General features: G+C 36.9%; 1 protein-coding gene across 1 annotated transcript; it reads right to left on the bottom strand.

The window, feature by feature from the left end:
- Nucleotides 1-729: 729 nt before the first annotated feature.
- Nucleotides 730-14,448, bottom strand: LOC307144138 (interferon-induced protein with tetratricopeptide repeats 1-like). Its single transcript, XM_079846178.1, has 2 exons — nt 14,360-14,448; nt 730-4,093 (listed from the first exon to the last, which is right to left on the bottom strand). Exons 1-2 carry the CDS (start codon nt 14,377-14,379, stop codon nt 2,656-2,658), a joined length of 1,458 nt encoding a protein of 485 aa, XP_079702304.1. The 5' UTR covers nt 14,380-14,448; the 3' UTR covers nt 730-2,655.
- Between the last annotated feature and the right edge of the window lie 2,250 nt (nt 14,449-16,698).

Raw genomic sequence — 16,698 nt, 5'->3', positions numbered from 1 at the left:
AGTAATCTTTATTCACTGAGAATAAGGATTATATTGTTTGCTTGATGCTAATTAATTGAATGCAGATCCATGTGTGAGATGACAATAAAATAAATAATAAATATATTTTAATTGAATTAACATTTAAACATTAACTTGCTTAAAAACTGCTTTAGAATTAATATATGATATTCTATATTATATAACTGTAACTATATAACTAATTTAGCACATTACATTAATATAACTATATTAATTATATAAATAACACGCATCTGAACACCTCTTAAGCAAACTAACCCTGGAACATAACCTGCTCAGGAGCTGGTTATGTTCAGAGAGTGAGTTGCTACCCTGAAATTTACCTTCGTTTTTGGAACCAAACGTTGAGGTTATCCGCTTGCTTACCCTTAAACATACCCAGGTATGTCACATAACCTGCTTTCTGGAATACACCCAGGACCATGGTGAGCTGAAAACACAAGACTTGAATACACAGATATGCTGAAAAAGTATTTGTAATGGTGTGGTATGGTATTTTTGCCATAGAGACAACATACCTCACTGTCAGTGAAAATAGTTCTTCAAAAAGATATTGACTGATAAACTGTGATTGAGGTCAGAAATGTGTCATGTTCAATATCATTCAATAATTCAATATCAACATCAGTCTGACAACCAACATGATTGTGATCAGTTTATCCTATGAAACTAACCCTTTTGCTCAAATAAATTTACAGAAGCAGATATGGCATTAAGTGACATTATTTATTGGTAAAATCAATACAGGCAGGTCATTATGTAAATGTTCAAACACAAAAAGCACACAAAAATATTTTCCATCACGTTTCCTGTAGTGTTTCTAGCCACCAAATTTTTCTGTTTGTAAAAATAATACAGGTAGGCCTATAATGTGTCAAAACTAAAACCCACGTGATAACAACTTATCAAATTATAATTGCACAAAATGCACATAAACATCCAACAATGTGTTCCCTATACAATGAAACATTAAACTCGTTACTGAACACCATATGCACTAATATTACATTCAAATGAAACACCATAATGACCTTAATAAGAAATGGACCCACTTTATAGGTGGCCTTAACTACTGTGTACTAACATTTCAATGAATCATTTAATACAATGCACTTATTTTGTACATACATGTTTTTACATTGTACTTACATTTTTAAATTACTTGCATGTAATTACATCTGTAATTAATTTATGTTGTTACATTTATAATTACACTGTTGACACTTCCCTTACGCCCTACCCTACCCTACCCTTAAACTTTACTCGTATCCCACCTCAATATCAGCAAAAGTCTTTGCAATACAATTTGTACACAGTAAGTACATCGTACTTATTTTTTGATGTACATAGTTAAGGCCACCTAATATAAAGTGGGACCAAAATAACTTGTCAAAAGGGAAGAAAACTTCCATATAACAGAATAAATGAGTTAAAATACACTAGAAGACCTGATATATATATTTTTTTAGATTTTTATACATTGAAAGATAGTATTTTAATTTTTTAAGTTTTGTTTTAACTTTTTATGTTATTTATTTATCTATGTTTTTGGCAGAATAAACAAACAGAAGGTAAAAAAGAAACATTTCAGAGTTTCAGAGTCTTTTTTGTTTAAACAGACTAGTTTAAATCTGTGTACAAACATCTTCACACAAAATTCATGATTCATCAATAAAGGTGCAAAAATGCATTTTAAATAGGCCTATATGATAAAATGTAGACCTAATTCTAGGACTAATAAAAACAGTTTAGGGTGGATTCAGGTAAAGTGGACCATGTTTTGTTAAATGTGTAATTTATATAACCAGAGATAAAAGAGGGGAAAAAAGATTTTCCTTATTACCTTTGACTTTTTTATTTTTTTTTATTTATAATATTCAGTTTATATAGTGTGTTATCTGAAAGGTATAAATCAATAAACATTTTGAGGTCATGGACGCCAAACAAATGGTCTTTTCTGGTAAAGTGGGCCATTATCATAAAATGAAATTAGAAAAGCAACTTATTAACACATATAAATTCATATTAAACAAAACCTTTAATATAGGCTATAAAAAGTCTAATTCATATAAATTTGGCTGTTGTGAAACAACTGTTATTGTAGCTCAAATAAATGGTGCTAACAATGCCAGGGTCATGCGATTCTTTTTATGTTTATTGAACAACCTTAAAATGTAGAAATGAAAATCTAATGTCAAAGGGCTTAATACTTTTCATGATGAGGGAGTCCTCCTTAGAGGCGTGGCCACAATACCCAAAATGATTTTATCTTTTAAAGAAGCAGTGTTTCTTTAATCCATTTATATAATCTGACAGAGCATACTTACCCACTGAGCACAGTACAATCAAGGTTAAATGGCCCACTTTACCTGAATTCATATGTCCTTATCTGGCTTTGAAAATGCAACGCTTTACTCAAAGATCGCCCTCTCAATAGGAAGGTAGCATGCATGAGAGAGGGAGCAAGCATAGTTTGGGCATGTTTTTTGCAAATTATTAGCGGTGGGGACAGCCTCATTTGGAATCACCTGGATTCATCATAAGGATTCACCAGGATTTCATTAGAATGATGATAAGAACAAATGTGTGTGTCTACGCTCCTGTTTTCTGTGTACATTAAGGCCCATTGGTTTTTTAACTATTAATATTGCATCCTTTAAGGCACTCGCTAAGATTACTACAGTATTCATCATCCTCTTCGTTGTCTGAAGTGGCCGCATAGCTCTTGGTGTCTTCTCTATTTTGATAAATTAATCCTATTATTTCATTGGCTAGCCAATCATTGCGGTCAGCATTGAGAAGTCTCTCTGCAATTTTCTTCAGTTTCTCTGCACTTTTTCTCCCCTCACTAGAATGTGGATTCATTGACAAACACTTCATGTAGTGCTTGATTGCCAAGTCTTCACATCTCTTACTGTACTGCTGGAACTCAGCATAGTAATAATGGACTACATGCACACTATCATTTTTCTTTTCAGCTGACTTAAATGTTCGGTCAAACAGTTTGTCTGCCTCAGACAGATCACGTCTCTCACGTCTCTCTCCGTACTGAAGTGCAAGTTCGCACATGGCAAAGATAAAGGAATCTTTCAGAGAAGTTGCCTTTTCTAAGTACCAGATGCACTGACGTCGTGCTTCGTTTATCTCTTTGGTCTTGTTTACTCTGTCTTGTCGTTTTTCTTTCTGTAAATTAATTTTCTTGGTCTTGTAGCACATTGCCAACTGATGATGTATGAAACTAGAGTTTGGTGATCTTTCAAGTGCTTTCATCAGCAGTGCAATGGACCTGTCTACAGATCCTTGATTCCTGAAGAATTTCCCAACATACCTTGTAACATGTGGTTTTTCTGGAGAGCCATTCAGAGCTTTCTCCATTAGTTCCTCAGACTCTTTCATCAACTTTTTGGAACATAACAGAAGTTTAAGTCCTAGAAGAGCCCTCAAGGCATCATCATCTGGGTTGATGTCAATGGCCTGTCTCAGCTGTTTGATCGCAGGAGAATCCACAGTGCAAGATGTACCAGTTTCAATGCGATACAGCGCTGTGGCATAACCAGCGTTCCACTCACTATTTTCTGGATCCAGTTCCACTGCCTTCTGGAAAACTTCTACGGCTCTGCCATAATATTTGCGAGAGAATTTCAGATAGGCCCACGCCTTCTCACCAAGCACCTCTGAAGATGAAGACTCAGTTGGAAATGTTTTGTTTATCTTCTGAAGCTTCATCAGGTAACTTTCACACTCTGCGTAGTTCTTCATGTGGTAGTTTATCCAGGCAAAATTTCCATAGGTGACAATGAGAGTCTCACAGTTATCACCAAGGTTTTCTTTAATGAGTGTCTCAGACTTCAACAGGTGGGTAAGCGCCTCTTCATTGTGTCCGAGAAGGAAATTCACATATCCTAAAGAGCAGTGAGTTCGTGCAACTCCCTGCTCCCTTCCTAGATCCAATTCGACCTGTTCCTCAAGCCTATTGAGGACATCTGTTAAGACTAGATCATCTTTTTTAATGTCCCAAGTGAAGTGACACTCCAGCTGATCCAGTTTTGGTTGTAAACTGTCCTGGATTGAACTAACAAGAAAACAAATGAATTAGTTAAAAGAATAAAAACAACCCATATAACAAAATGCTTTGGGGAGGGACAGGGGAGAGTGCTTCTGTTTAAATTTTTATTTTATTTTTTTTTTTAATTTCTATGCATTTTAAACTTTTTAATTTGTGTATGAATTTATTTTTGAAAATTGTTATACATTTACCCATGTGAACACCCACCCATAACCATTAACTATTTGAATTTAAATGATATATAGTAACAAAATGTATTGTTTGTTTATTCAATATTGTTTATAATAATAATAATAATACCTCTGACAAAAACTGTCTGAATGTTTATATATATATATATAGCTTTAGCTGCATTTTAAAAACAGAGCTTTCCACAATAATTAATTACATTTAAACACTTTTCGCACACCCAAAGTGTATTAGAGTGAGAGGGGAATCTCCTGAACTCCACAAGGACACAGAGTGATAACCCCTACTCTTTTAGTGAAACACCCAGGCATTTTAACTAACCATGATCATTCAAATGACAGTGCCTTTTATAGTTATACACCAATTGTCAGGGTTCTGTCACTTCGGTCTAGTTTATTCATGGTTTTTTGACAGAGCCCTGACACTCCTGTATCGTTTGTCTTGTGTGAGCGCACAGCTTTGAGCATGCTCGAGCTGCGTGCTCTTCTGTCCTTGTGTTTTGTGTGCGGGCGTGGTGTTCGGATCCCAGCACTTCGGTCTAGTTTGGGTTTCAGTTTTGTGTTGGGATTCAGACATTCATGCTCCGCGTGTTTGTTTTGTCATGTGAGCGTGTGCTCTTCTGTCTGTGTTGTGTTCTGTGTAGCACACGGTTCATGTTTACATTGGCCATGTGCTTTCATGTTATGTTTTGTCTTATGTTGTGTAGCACGTGGTTGGTGTTTTTTCACTGGCTACGTGCTACGTCATGTTGTCATGTTTTGTGTGAACATGCAGCTGATGAGTTCTCATTAGCTGCATGTTCATGTCATGTTTGGTGTGAGCACATGTCTTGTCAAGTGTTTCTTTGTGCCATGTGCTCGTGTCCATTGTCTAACCCCGCCCACCTTGTTTCCTGATTATTGGTTAATTTGCCCCACCTGTGTTCCCTCGTTACTGGTCAGGTCAGGTCAAGTCAAGTCAAGTCAAGTCAAGTCAAGTCATTCCCTTCCCTTCCCCTCCCCTTCGGGGTAGTTTGTTTTGTCTTGTTTTATTTTATTATTATCATTAAAAAAGCCCATTCCTCTGCATCTCTGAGTCCTTGCTCCTTTCCCTTCATCAACCCTGACACCAATGAGTCAAAACATTATGCCTAAAATGCTGTTGGTCCTCCTCGTGCTGCCAAAACAGAGCCAACCCACCGAGGCATGGACTCTACAAGACCCCTGAAGGTGTCCTGTGGTATCTGACACCAAGACATTAGCAGCAGATTCTTCAAGTCAAGTCAAACCTGTTGGTCCAGCACATACTACATATGCTGAATTGGATTGAGCTTTGGGGAATTTGGAAGCCAGGGCAACAGTTCAGTTCTCATCCAATAGTGTCAGTGCCAACATACAAGTCAAGTCAACTTTATTTGTATAGCGCTTTTAACAATGCAGATTGTTTCAAAGCAGCTTTACAGTGTTAAACAGGAAAATAATGCAACCGAATTTTATTCAGCCGTATAGCCGCTCTGGAGAAAACGGTGATGTCATTAGTTCATTTCAATTATCATACAGTGACAGTGTGGGCTTTAGATCAGTAATTAGATCAGTAATTTAGTTTATATGGTTAATTTAGTTTATTAATTCGATTTATTTGGATATTTAGTTGAAAAGTTTAGTGTCCCCAACTGAGCACGCCAAGCCAAAGGCGACAGTGGCAAGGAAACCAAAACCCCATCAGGAGCAGAATGGAGAAAAATAAACCTTGGGAGAAACCAGGCTCAGTCGGGGGGGCAGTTCTCCTCTGGCCAAAACTTGTTTCAAACTGATGGGTGTTTATAAATCACGCAATGAAAATTATCCCCTTCACCCGACCCCAGTATGAGGTCTCTGCTGAACAAAAGTGGGCGTTTCTAAATTTGTGGATGTTTTCAAACTGATGGATGTTTATAAATCATGCAATGAAAATGATCTTCTTCACCCGAACCCACCCCTCTACCCACACTGTGACGTGGGCAAATCAGGTAACGCAGTGAAAAATCTGCGTTTTTACCACGATCAGTAAAGCAGCGATTGGCTGGTGTCAAGACAACGTAATGACATCATAGAATTAAAAAAGTCACCTTGCAAAAAAGTTGACAAATTACACAAAAAAATTCCACAAATTTCTGGACCTTTATAAGGAACCAGCCAAACGACCAAACCAACATAAACGTTATAATAGATAAATGATAAATGTTTTTTTAAAACATGATTCACAATTATTTATATTCACAATTTTATAGTATTTGTACACCCTTTACATTTTTATTTCAATGTTGTAATTAGCAATTAATTTAATTTTTCATAAAATTTGAAGCAGATGACAGCATTAATTAAAGTTTCTTAAGGGTTAGATCAAATTATCTGCGTCTCCTGCGCCACATCAAGCCATCCCATAATATCCGTCATCACTCAAATTAATGCACGGCTCAGAGTAACTGTACAACGTGTGACTCCAATAAAATTATAAAGAAATTGTTCCATCACAAATAAATCTCTCAATCAAGTGGCTATGTCTATAGTATTATACACCTTTTACATAACATTATTTTTCAAATACATTTTTATATTATTATTATTATTATTATTATTATTATTGCCCCTGGTTCAGTAATGAACTCTTGTAATAAAGTAGCAGTGGCTGGGACATATTTTAAGTATCGCCTCAAGATGCAATCTAATCCTGTGTACATGAAATAACCCGCTCGAGCAGGTTTAAATTTACGGACCTGGTGCTATGACAGAAAGTCCCGGATGAGCGTTGAAGAACCAAACAATCCAAGATCATGCCAAATTGTCAACAATCAAATCCAGCTAACTGAGTTAGCGACGTATGAAGAACGGGCCCCTACCTGACAAGCCAGACCCACATCAAGATGTTGGGTCTGGGAACACACCATTGGCAGGGCTCAATCTGAGGAGCGGGATAAACGGTTTTCCCTCTGCACGCAATAGGATAGCTCTACAACCAACCAGAGCAATCAAGAAGGTGAAGCGGAGCTAGTTGACAGATTAAACTTGGCAAAACTCTGAACACATCTTCCTTTCTTATGAATGACTTCAGTGCCGTTCTTTTCTCAAAGAAAAGCTAAACTCCAAGTCTTCCAGAGTCGCGGCCAAAGCCGATTCGAAAGTCCGCTGTTCTCCAGCTTCTTTGTTTACAAGTAGCATGCGGAACCGCGTCATTATGTTAAGCCCCGCCCACTGACTCTATACACGATGTGATTGGCCTGACCAGAGTTTTGTTTTTCCAACTCGCAAGCCAACGGAGAGTTGCTAGACCTGGCTGAAAAATTATATTTGCTGCCGCTAGAGTGCGTCTAGATTTCTAGGCTAGCAGAGACTTATACTTGTTTTGATTGGATTGTAGAAAAAACTATTCCTTGGGCTCCTAGACAGGACCTCGACTGCAGTGGCATATCAATTGCATTGAGTTGCTAGCAGTACTGCTGGGCTGGCCCTGTTCTTTTTTTTCACACAGAAACTGTCTATCATTTATTTTGGTCATGTTACTGAACTATGATTGAGGCAATAGGCTAATTGGTCAGCATGGCTGTTGTTATCTGATTGGCTTGAGTAAACAGTAGGTGGCGTCCACTTATTTGTCCACTTATCTCTGAGGACCTGACTTGGACTACTCACATTCAAACACAGATAAATAAAGCCAGGCAAAGACTTTACCATCTGCAACAGCTGAGGAAATTCAGGGTCTCACCAGCAATCCTGAAAACTTTCTATTCAGGGGCCATAGAAAGTGTACTGACTCAGTGTATCTCACTGTGGTATGGGAACAGCTCTAATCAAGACTGCAAAGCCCTTCAGAGAATTGTGCGCTTAGCTGAGCGCATCTCAGGGTCTGCTCTCCCCTCTCTACAGGACATCTACCTCAAACGCTGCAAAAGCAGAGCTGTTAAAATTATCAAAGACTCCATCCACCCCAGTAACCATCTTTTTACTTTGCTGCCATCTGGTAAGCGCTTCCGTAGTCTGATGGCAAAAACTGAGAGACTCAGGAGGAGTTTCTTCCCCCACGCCATTAGGCTCTTAAATACAAAACCAGCCTCTTAACATCTTGATGTCTCTACTTAATATCCACTTTATCAGTAAGATCTTCATCATTCACTACCTCGATGTGACATACTGTCAGTGTCGACCCGTTTGCACTTTTGCACTTTTACCTCTTATACATTCCTGAGTATCTTAATATTTAAGACTACAGTATAATGCACATATGCACATTTCCTATTGTACATCATTAACCTTAATTCATTTTCTCATAGTTTTATTTATGAATATTTTGTATCTGTGTATATTGTACTTATATATTTTCATCTGTGTTGTATTTTTTCTTTTTTTTCTTTAATATTGCACTGTCCATGGAGCGGACCTGACTTTGATTTCACTGCTGGTTATATATGCTCTATATAATTGTGTATGTGACAAATAAATCTCTTGAATCTTGAATCTTGAATTTGTGGATTTGTCTGCATCTCTTGATGCTAAATGTGTGATGTGATCTACAAATGCACAAGAAGCAATTCACAGATGAATGCCAGGCTGAGTTGTGTTTGTGACATAAAACACATTTGAAAATATTTATAATAGGGCTGTCAAAAGATTGTCCCTTCTCTTCTTTGGTATATTTATTTTCGTTTTCATCACACTTAATTCACCAAATGGAAACACAATAAAACCAAAATGGATAAACATCTTGAATATTCAATCTCTACAAACATGGACAGGAATTGTTGTTGCATTATTCCAAATAAATAGACATTCTCCTCTGATAACAAATCACTTTAAATTGTAATGTAGACGCATACATCTTCTGTGAAGCTGCTTTGAAACTATTTGTATTGTGAAAAGCGCTACACAAATAACTGTAAATAAATGTAAACAGTGTCACAAAAATTAATACAATTTACAAACAAATAAATTATAAATTAGGGCTGTCAAAAGATTAATCGCGATTAATCTCATCCAAAATAAAAGTTTGTGTTTACATAATATATGTGTGTGTACTCTGTTAATTATTATTTCTATATAAATACACACACAAGCATGTATATATTTAATAAAAAAAATACTATTTTTATATATAAAACATTTATATTTATATATTATAGATTATATAAATTTATGTACGGTATATACATGCAAATATTTCTTAAATATATACATGAATGTGTGTGTATTTATATAGAAATAATAATTAACAGAGTACACACACATATATTATGTAAACACAAACTTTTATTTTGGATGCGATTAATCGCGATTAATCTTTTGACAGCCCTAACCCAGATAGCAATGAGTCGGCGGACCACCGGCGGTGATCCGGCGGCTGTAGAAGCGTCAGAATTGCGTAATCGCAAACACGTTTGACGGCGCACCGCCGGCGGCAGCCGCTTTTTAAAAGCGGCAGCCGGCTTCCTACCGCCTTCGTACCGCCGCCGGCCCGCAGGCAAACCGCCGTTCCGCCGCCTTTATACCAAAAGGCGGCCCGTCGGAGGCAAACGCTATTTCCGAGCGATCTGCCTCCGCTTATTGTGTAATAAATAATATATATATTTATTTATTATTCATATATTTGTAACATGCAGTTTATGATGGATAATAATTGAACAAACCAGATAAATTCCCATTTGGCATTTTTATTCCACATTTCAAAGTACATTAACTGTCAATGATACAAGATAATATAAATGAAATATAACAGACAATAAATAAGCTTAAATAGGCCTATAAATAACAAAACATTTTTACTAAAGAACCTGCATGTTTCCAATTAAATTTTGGTTAAAAAAAAAAAAAAAAAAAACAGCCTTACAAGCAAATTATAACACTTACAATATTTGTTAATAACAAATAGGTCAGCTCTGGGATGAAAAGAATTACCATTAAATATTATATCAAATAATGAGGATATTTGGTACCAAAGAATGTGCAGGATACCAAATAAATCGAGGTATAACATCACATTTAACAAGCCATTTCTAACAATAGGATAAATGGTAATAATTTAGAGTAAAGCTCTGGAGAAGAATAGAACAGTAGTAGAACAGAACATTATAACAAGCCTGACTATGGGTTCTCCGGTTTTCCCCGACCTCCAGAATGAGGCAGCGCAAATTGGCTTATCTTCAGTGATTTCTTGTGCGCCTATATAAAGGACAAACAACCTCGCCATCCCATATCTATCCAAGGAGCTGCCTTCAAGGCAGGGTCACAGGGAATAAAAAAAAAGTAATTTCCACAGTGAACAGTGTGGATTGGGTGAGTGTAGCCTGAAACTTCTGGCTTCTTTAGGGGTCTTGATGTTACTGACTGCAGGATAAAGAAAGGGTTCCAGGTGTCAGTAGTCAGCCTAGGTGTAAGAGGGCGGCTGTGGGTCCCTCTCAGCTGTGCGGCGTCTTTTTCCGCCTTCACGATCAGATGCTCCTTTCAGGTAACGCATAACGTTAACCTGGACTGCCTCATCAGTGGCATCCTGGGTCGCCGGGTTCTTCCGGATGGCTCCTGTAGAAAATACAGATCTGTCATTCCATTTGAATGGCATAAGGCCACACACATCTACTTAAATATATAACAAATTTATATATTTATATATATTACTTTGAACAATGGTCTTCAGGAACATGTCTCTAAAACATGCTTTATCCCCTACACCCGTCCAGGTTGTATTAATGGAAAGGTGATTAGAGAAGATACTCTGAAGTATTCGCCACACGGTTGTCTTTAGGTCCCTCCCACATTTGATTGCCAAAAACCGAAGCTGAAAATACAAAAAAGTGTTACAAATTACATATCTCTGAAGCTTCTCATACATAAATATAAAAATGTGACAGGCTGTGGATTCAGACTGTAGAATATGCAGTGTACAATCTTAAATTTTACTTTTTAGATTACCCTACAGCATTATAAACAAAATCAGCACACTTACTGGAGCTCTTTATCCTGCCTCAAACTGTTGTCAAGCAACGCCAAATGGGTTGTCTAGGGGGAGTAACAGACCCCCTGGCAGGGATAACTCCCCAAAAGACACATTGGCACTGAAATGTTGCTGCATAGTGTCCATTTTGTTGTCCATGCTACGCACAACATCGCCAAACTCTCCAAGACGTCGCAGCATTAGGGTCTGATCTGCACCTACAGGGGTTCACAGAATAAAAGAATAAAGCAGTCAGTCCTGGTCCCTCAACTACTAAACTATGACATTTACAACTAGGTCTACTACATGTACAGGTGGCCCCAGTGGGAATTAAACCAACAACCACAGGTGTTGTTTGCAAGTTGTACCTGATTGCCCAGTACGAGCAAACGTCGTCAACATTGTCCCAACTTGCTTCACCTGCTCATGAAGTGAGCCGCTGTCATCCTAAGCTACAAAATAAAAGGCATTTGGTAATTTTGGACCTACATCACAGTCAAAAAAGTAAAATTTAAGAAAGAGTGCATGTTCTCACCTGCTTGTGCATTGCTTTCCCTCAGGGCTTGGTTCTCATTCTGGAAATCTACATAAAAAATATTTTATTTTAATATATATATATATATATACAATTTTCCATACTGTTAAAGTTTCCAACATCTGCAATTTCCTGTTTGTCCATCTCAACTCCTTTCAATATTCTTCTCCTTATAGCCCAGTAACTAGACATTGTGACTAACAATTTATTTACCTTGAAAGCCGAAACGATTGTCCAACAGTAGGTCTCTTGGATGAAGATAACCGATTGTGCTCTGGTCAAGGTATCTGCAAGAAAATGTGAACAAAACCGCATTGTTAACGTTATATACAGAATATACAGTAGCTATGCTGTGGGGGGAAAACTGGTCAGCCAAATGTGGAACAGTAAAATGTATTCATTCAGTGTAGTGATTCAAGTAAACTGCATTGTCCTCAAACATAAAAAGTACAGCAGTTCAGAGAAATAACTCATAAATGACCTTTAATGCTAGAAGAACAGTAGCAACACAGCACATGTTAGCTAACACTTGCTAAAACTGACCTAGCAGCATGCTTGTTCGGACTAACAAAATAATTTAAATAACCTATATACATCATTCTGTTTTGTTAGAAAACACCAAAAGTTAAACTTAAGTCTTTCTAGATGTAAAGCTTTGGCTAACTTACCTACAGTAGCTAGATACATTTTAACATGTAGAACATGCTTGAACTCAGTGTGTAAAAAAGGCGAAACAGCACGTGTTAGCTAACACTGTGTATTGTGCACTATATCAGCGTGCGTGTCTGAACAAACTAATTAAAACAACCTACCGGTATATACATCAAAAATGAACATAATATTGTGTGACACAAAAAGGAAACATGTACTTACTTAAACGCTCGTAGTCGAGGATATTTTCTGATCTCCTCTCTTCAAATACTAAAACCATGTGATGAGCGGCCGCTGTTGGTAAATCTGTATGTTTTACCGGTTTGTCTTACGCCTTTTTTACGTATACTGCCCCTCTCGGCCGGTGGAGGTACTTCTCTGTTATTTTTAAAAAAAAATTTATTTAAATTAGTACATGTATAGACAAGTACAATACAAAAAGTACAATGAGAGAAAAATAAAAATAATAAAGCATTGTGGTACAGTTCCGAATATGTAGAACAAAGAATAACAACAAATGTAACACTGTATATAACATAAATAATAAAAATAAGAATTCTGAGATAGAAAATACTTTATAATATTAAGGCAGTCACATGAAATTGAAAAGCTTTCAGGTTTCTGTTTTTGTAAGCTTTTTGTTTTGCGACCTCATGTTTGAGAGGGTTTCAAATATTGTAAAAATCAGCTTTATAAGAGGTAGCCTAATATTAGAGGGCTTCTTTTGAGTTATTCTTGTCTTATGAATGTAGAATTTTTCCTAAATAATTAATAATATATTTTTGTTTTTCAGAAAAATATGGGTTTTGAAAACAAAGTAAAATGTCATGAAGTTAGTTCTAATTTTTTGTCATGTCTATTTTAAAGTCAGTCCAAAAAGAAATAGAAAAAAGGGCAATACAAAAATAAGTGTTATCCTAAAATGAACTTTCAAACTTTCTTAACCCTCCTATTATGCTAAAAAAAAAAAAAAGTATTACATCCATTATGGGTCAAATTGACCAACACTGTTTAAACACACTCGACATGCAAATAATCAAGTGAAAATTTAAATGTAATTTCCTAAACCTAACCTTATCATGGAATCAAGAGTCAAGAATCTGTTATAAACCCTAATGGCTTTGGAGCAAAAAAAACCTAATATTTGATATAATTCACATATAGGCTATTATGATTTTATAATCGCTTCAAATGTGAGAACTAGCTAAAATGCTGTCGGTTCCACTCTATTTCCCAACAAGCCAAACATAGCCAACGTGGCTGGTCGAATTTGAGAGTAGAAATCCTTGTATTTCACAGCGGCTTGCCGCCAGCCGGCCGCGGTCCATTAGGCGGAGGCAACCGCCAGAGAAAATGAAGCCGGCGGCCCGCCGGCTAGTCGGCCGCGGCATCTCGCAAGAAATGGGAGTGACGTATTCGGCGGCAAACGCTTCATCACCGCCAGCGGGACGCACCTATAGCCGACAGCTTAGGGCCGGCGGCAAAAAGAAGCCGTGCCGATCTTTTTTGCTATCTGGGAATTTATAATTTATTTGTTTGTAAATTGTATTAATTTTTGTGACACTGTTTACATTTATTTGTGAATCTCAATTCACAGTTATTTGTGTAGCGCTTTTCACAATACAAATAGTTTCAAAGCAGCTTCACAGAAGATGTATGCGTCTACATTACAATTTAAAGTGATTTGTTATCAGAGGAGAATGTCTATTTATTTGGAATAATGCAACAACAATTCCTGTCCATGTTTGTAGAGATTGAATATTCAAGATGTTTATCCATTTTGGTTTTATTGTGTTTCCATTTGGTGAATTAAGTGTGATGAAAACGAAAATAAATATACCAAAGAAGAGAAGGGTTGATGGTTTCTTCGTGTTCCCGTTTTGAAGACAACGATAAAACAAATTATATCATCTATTTAGTTCAAGACAAATCTTTAGTTAAGATATAGAAACAGCACTCACCTCATCTCTGAGTCTGACATCCTTTTTCTTGAAGCTTGTGGAAAACGATACGGACAGATGTAGCCTAACACACAAGCTCAATAGGCTATGCAGCGTAAGTTTCGTTTCCTGAAAGAAGCGATCATGCCCGTTTCGCCTTGTCCTGACATTTCATCCTACCCGTCAGATTGTCCTACCAAGGCTTACTGCGCATGCCCACATCAATATTTTTATTTTTTATTTTTTATATTTACATTTTAAGGGTAGGTTTAGGGTAGGGATAGGGGTATGTATGGATATTAATGGATATTAATAAAGCAAATCACATTAATATGATTCTGGTAGCACAATCTGATAGGTAGCATTTTACATCCATATTTAATATTTATTTATTTAAAATATTTAGGCCTACATAGTTTTAAGGGTAGGTGTAGGGTAGGAGTAGGTATGGATATTAATAAAGCCTCAAATCAGATGAATGATGCTGGTAGCACAATCTGATAGGCAGCATTTTTTGCTGTCGAATCGTGCTACCTGTTTTAATGGGAGGTAGCTAAATCTGACAAGGTAGGACAAATCGACAGAACACGCCTGTTTCCGAGTGTAGTGTCGGAGCCAGAGGGGTGTGGGTCACCTCGGGTCCCACTCAATTCAATTCAATTCAATTCAAGAAGCTTTATTGGCATGACAAAAACGTAAATTTTGTATTGCCAAAGCATTAGAGCAACAGAAAGTGATTTCTAACAACTGAACATTCAGAGATAAAAGTAATAATGATAGAACAATATATTATGTGCACATGGCTTGATATAGCAAAATAATAATAATGACAAAATATGAATAAAATGAATAAAGAATTATGATAATAAATAATAAATAAAATAAAATTAGTACATAAATCTTTTAACAACTGAACATATATACATTATTATTATATACCTGACTGGCATTGCGTGAGGCTGCCTCATTGTCATTTCGGACTTATAACAAAAAACAGAACAATGTCTAAAAGCTGATATGTGACAAAAGTGTACAGCAAACAAGCTAAAAAAACACAGAAATAAGTTTTTATAAGCTGTCGACCCAAAAAAACGAGCGTTTAAGAAGATAAAAGTGGATAAAGGCAGTAAAAGGTGACGCTTCAGCTGAAGAATGGGGACATTTTGGGATCCTGACACTCAGTATGCGTATGTGTGCAGTAAACATTTTGTCACTGTTAAGTCAAATATCCAGAAGTCCGTTTTATATATTATATTTACTGTCGCTGATTACGTTCCCCTCTAGTGGGTGCAGGGGCGCCGCTAGCAATTTTGGGCCCTATGAAAGAATATGAGGTTGGGCCCCCTACCGCAACCAATTCCACATCAAACATACAAACCAAGATAGCTATCCAAAATCTAATACTGACCTATTACACGAGCTCGCTCTTTCCGCTCAGCGCTGCTCGCTCAGCCCAGAATGCCCTTTGTGATATGCTGGTTCGAAAATATGTGAAATAATAGTAGGGCTTTATCTATACTCTACTAGTAGTTGTTCATTAAAGCTATTTGTCCACTAAGCACTTTTATTCATTTAATTACATAATTATATATACTGAGAGAATTCTAAACCATATCCAAATGAGCGCTTGCGGAATATAGGCTTTTACCCTATTGCGCACACATAAAGCTTGCCACAAAGAACCGGCAAAATAATGATTATATGTGTCAAAAATAGCTAGGAGACATTTTAATTGTTTATTAATAAACTCTAGAGTTTTCTGTGTCAGTGTCGGCTGACGATGCTGATTTGCCATAATAAATAATTTCTGACCCACTCCATGTCTTCCGACATCTTATTATGTGTCCTTTCTTACTCATGCTGTTCACTTTTCATAATAGATTAAATAAAAAAAATTACATAATATTTAAACATAAATATGAAACTAAATACATTTTCTTAATGGCTACAAGAAGTATAGTAGCCTACAGTAGACTCTTTGGTAGATTATAAATTTATACTTTTTTATTGCATTACTACTAGGCGTACTAATAAAACTGATCTCTGGGGGCCCCAAAAGTGCGTGGGCCCTTAGAATCGTCCTAAACCCCCCAACCACCGGTGATCAGCGCGAGATGCATGCCGGTTAGAAATGTGTCCGAGGGCGGTCCGGCTTGCTCTGATGCCATGTTGACGTATGTCAAAAAACTCTCGCGAGCGAAAGGCGGATGTGTCGGATTTTGCAGTCAAGCGCAGTTGCTCTCCACCGACTGCGCTGAGCAAAAGCATGATGGGAAACGACTTGCTGACGACACAGCTTAATGCTTATTGGTTTAAACAACCGTGATGGATGGTTCTTTTTTAAAATGTTTGATTTTAAA

The sequence above is a fragment of the Gobio gobio genome (genome assembly GCF_949357685.1).
Source record: "Gobio gobio genome assembly, chromosome: 20".
Lineage (NCBI taxonomy): Eukaryota > Metazoa > Chordata > Actinopteri > Cypriniformes > Gobionidae > Gobio > Gobio gobio.
The sequence above is the reverse complement of the archived record's forward strand: the minus strand, read 5'-3'. Positions and strand labels throughout refer to the sequence as shown.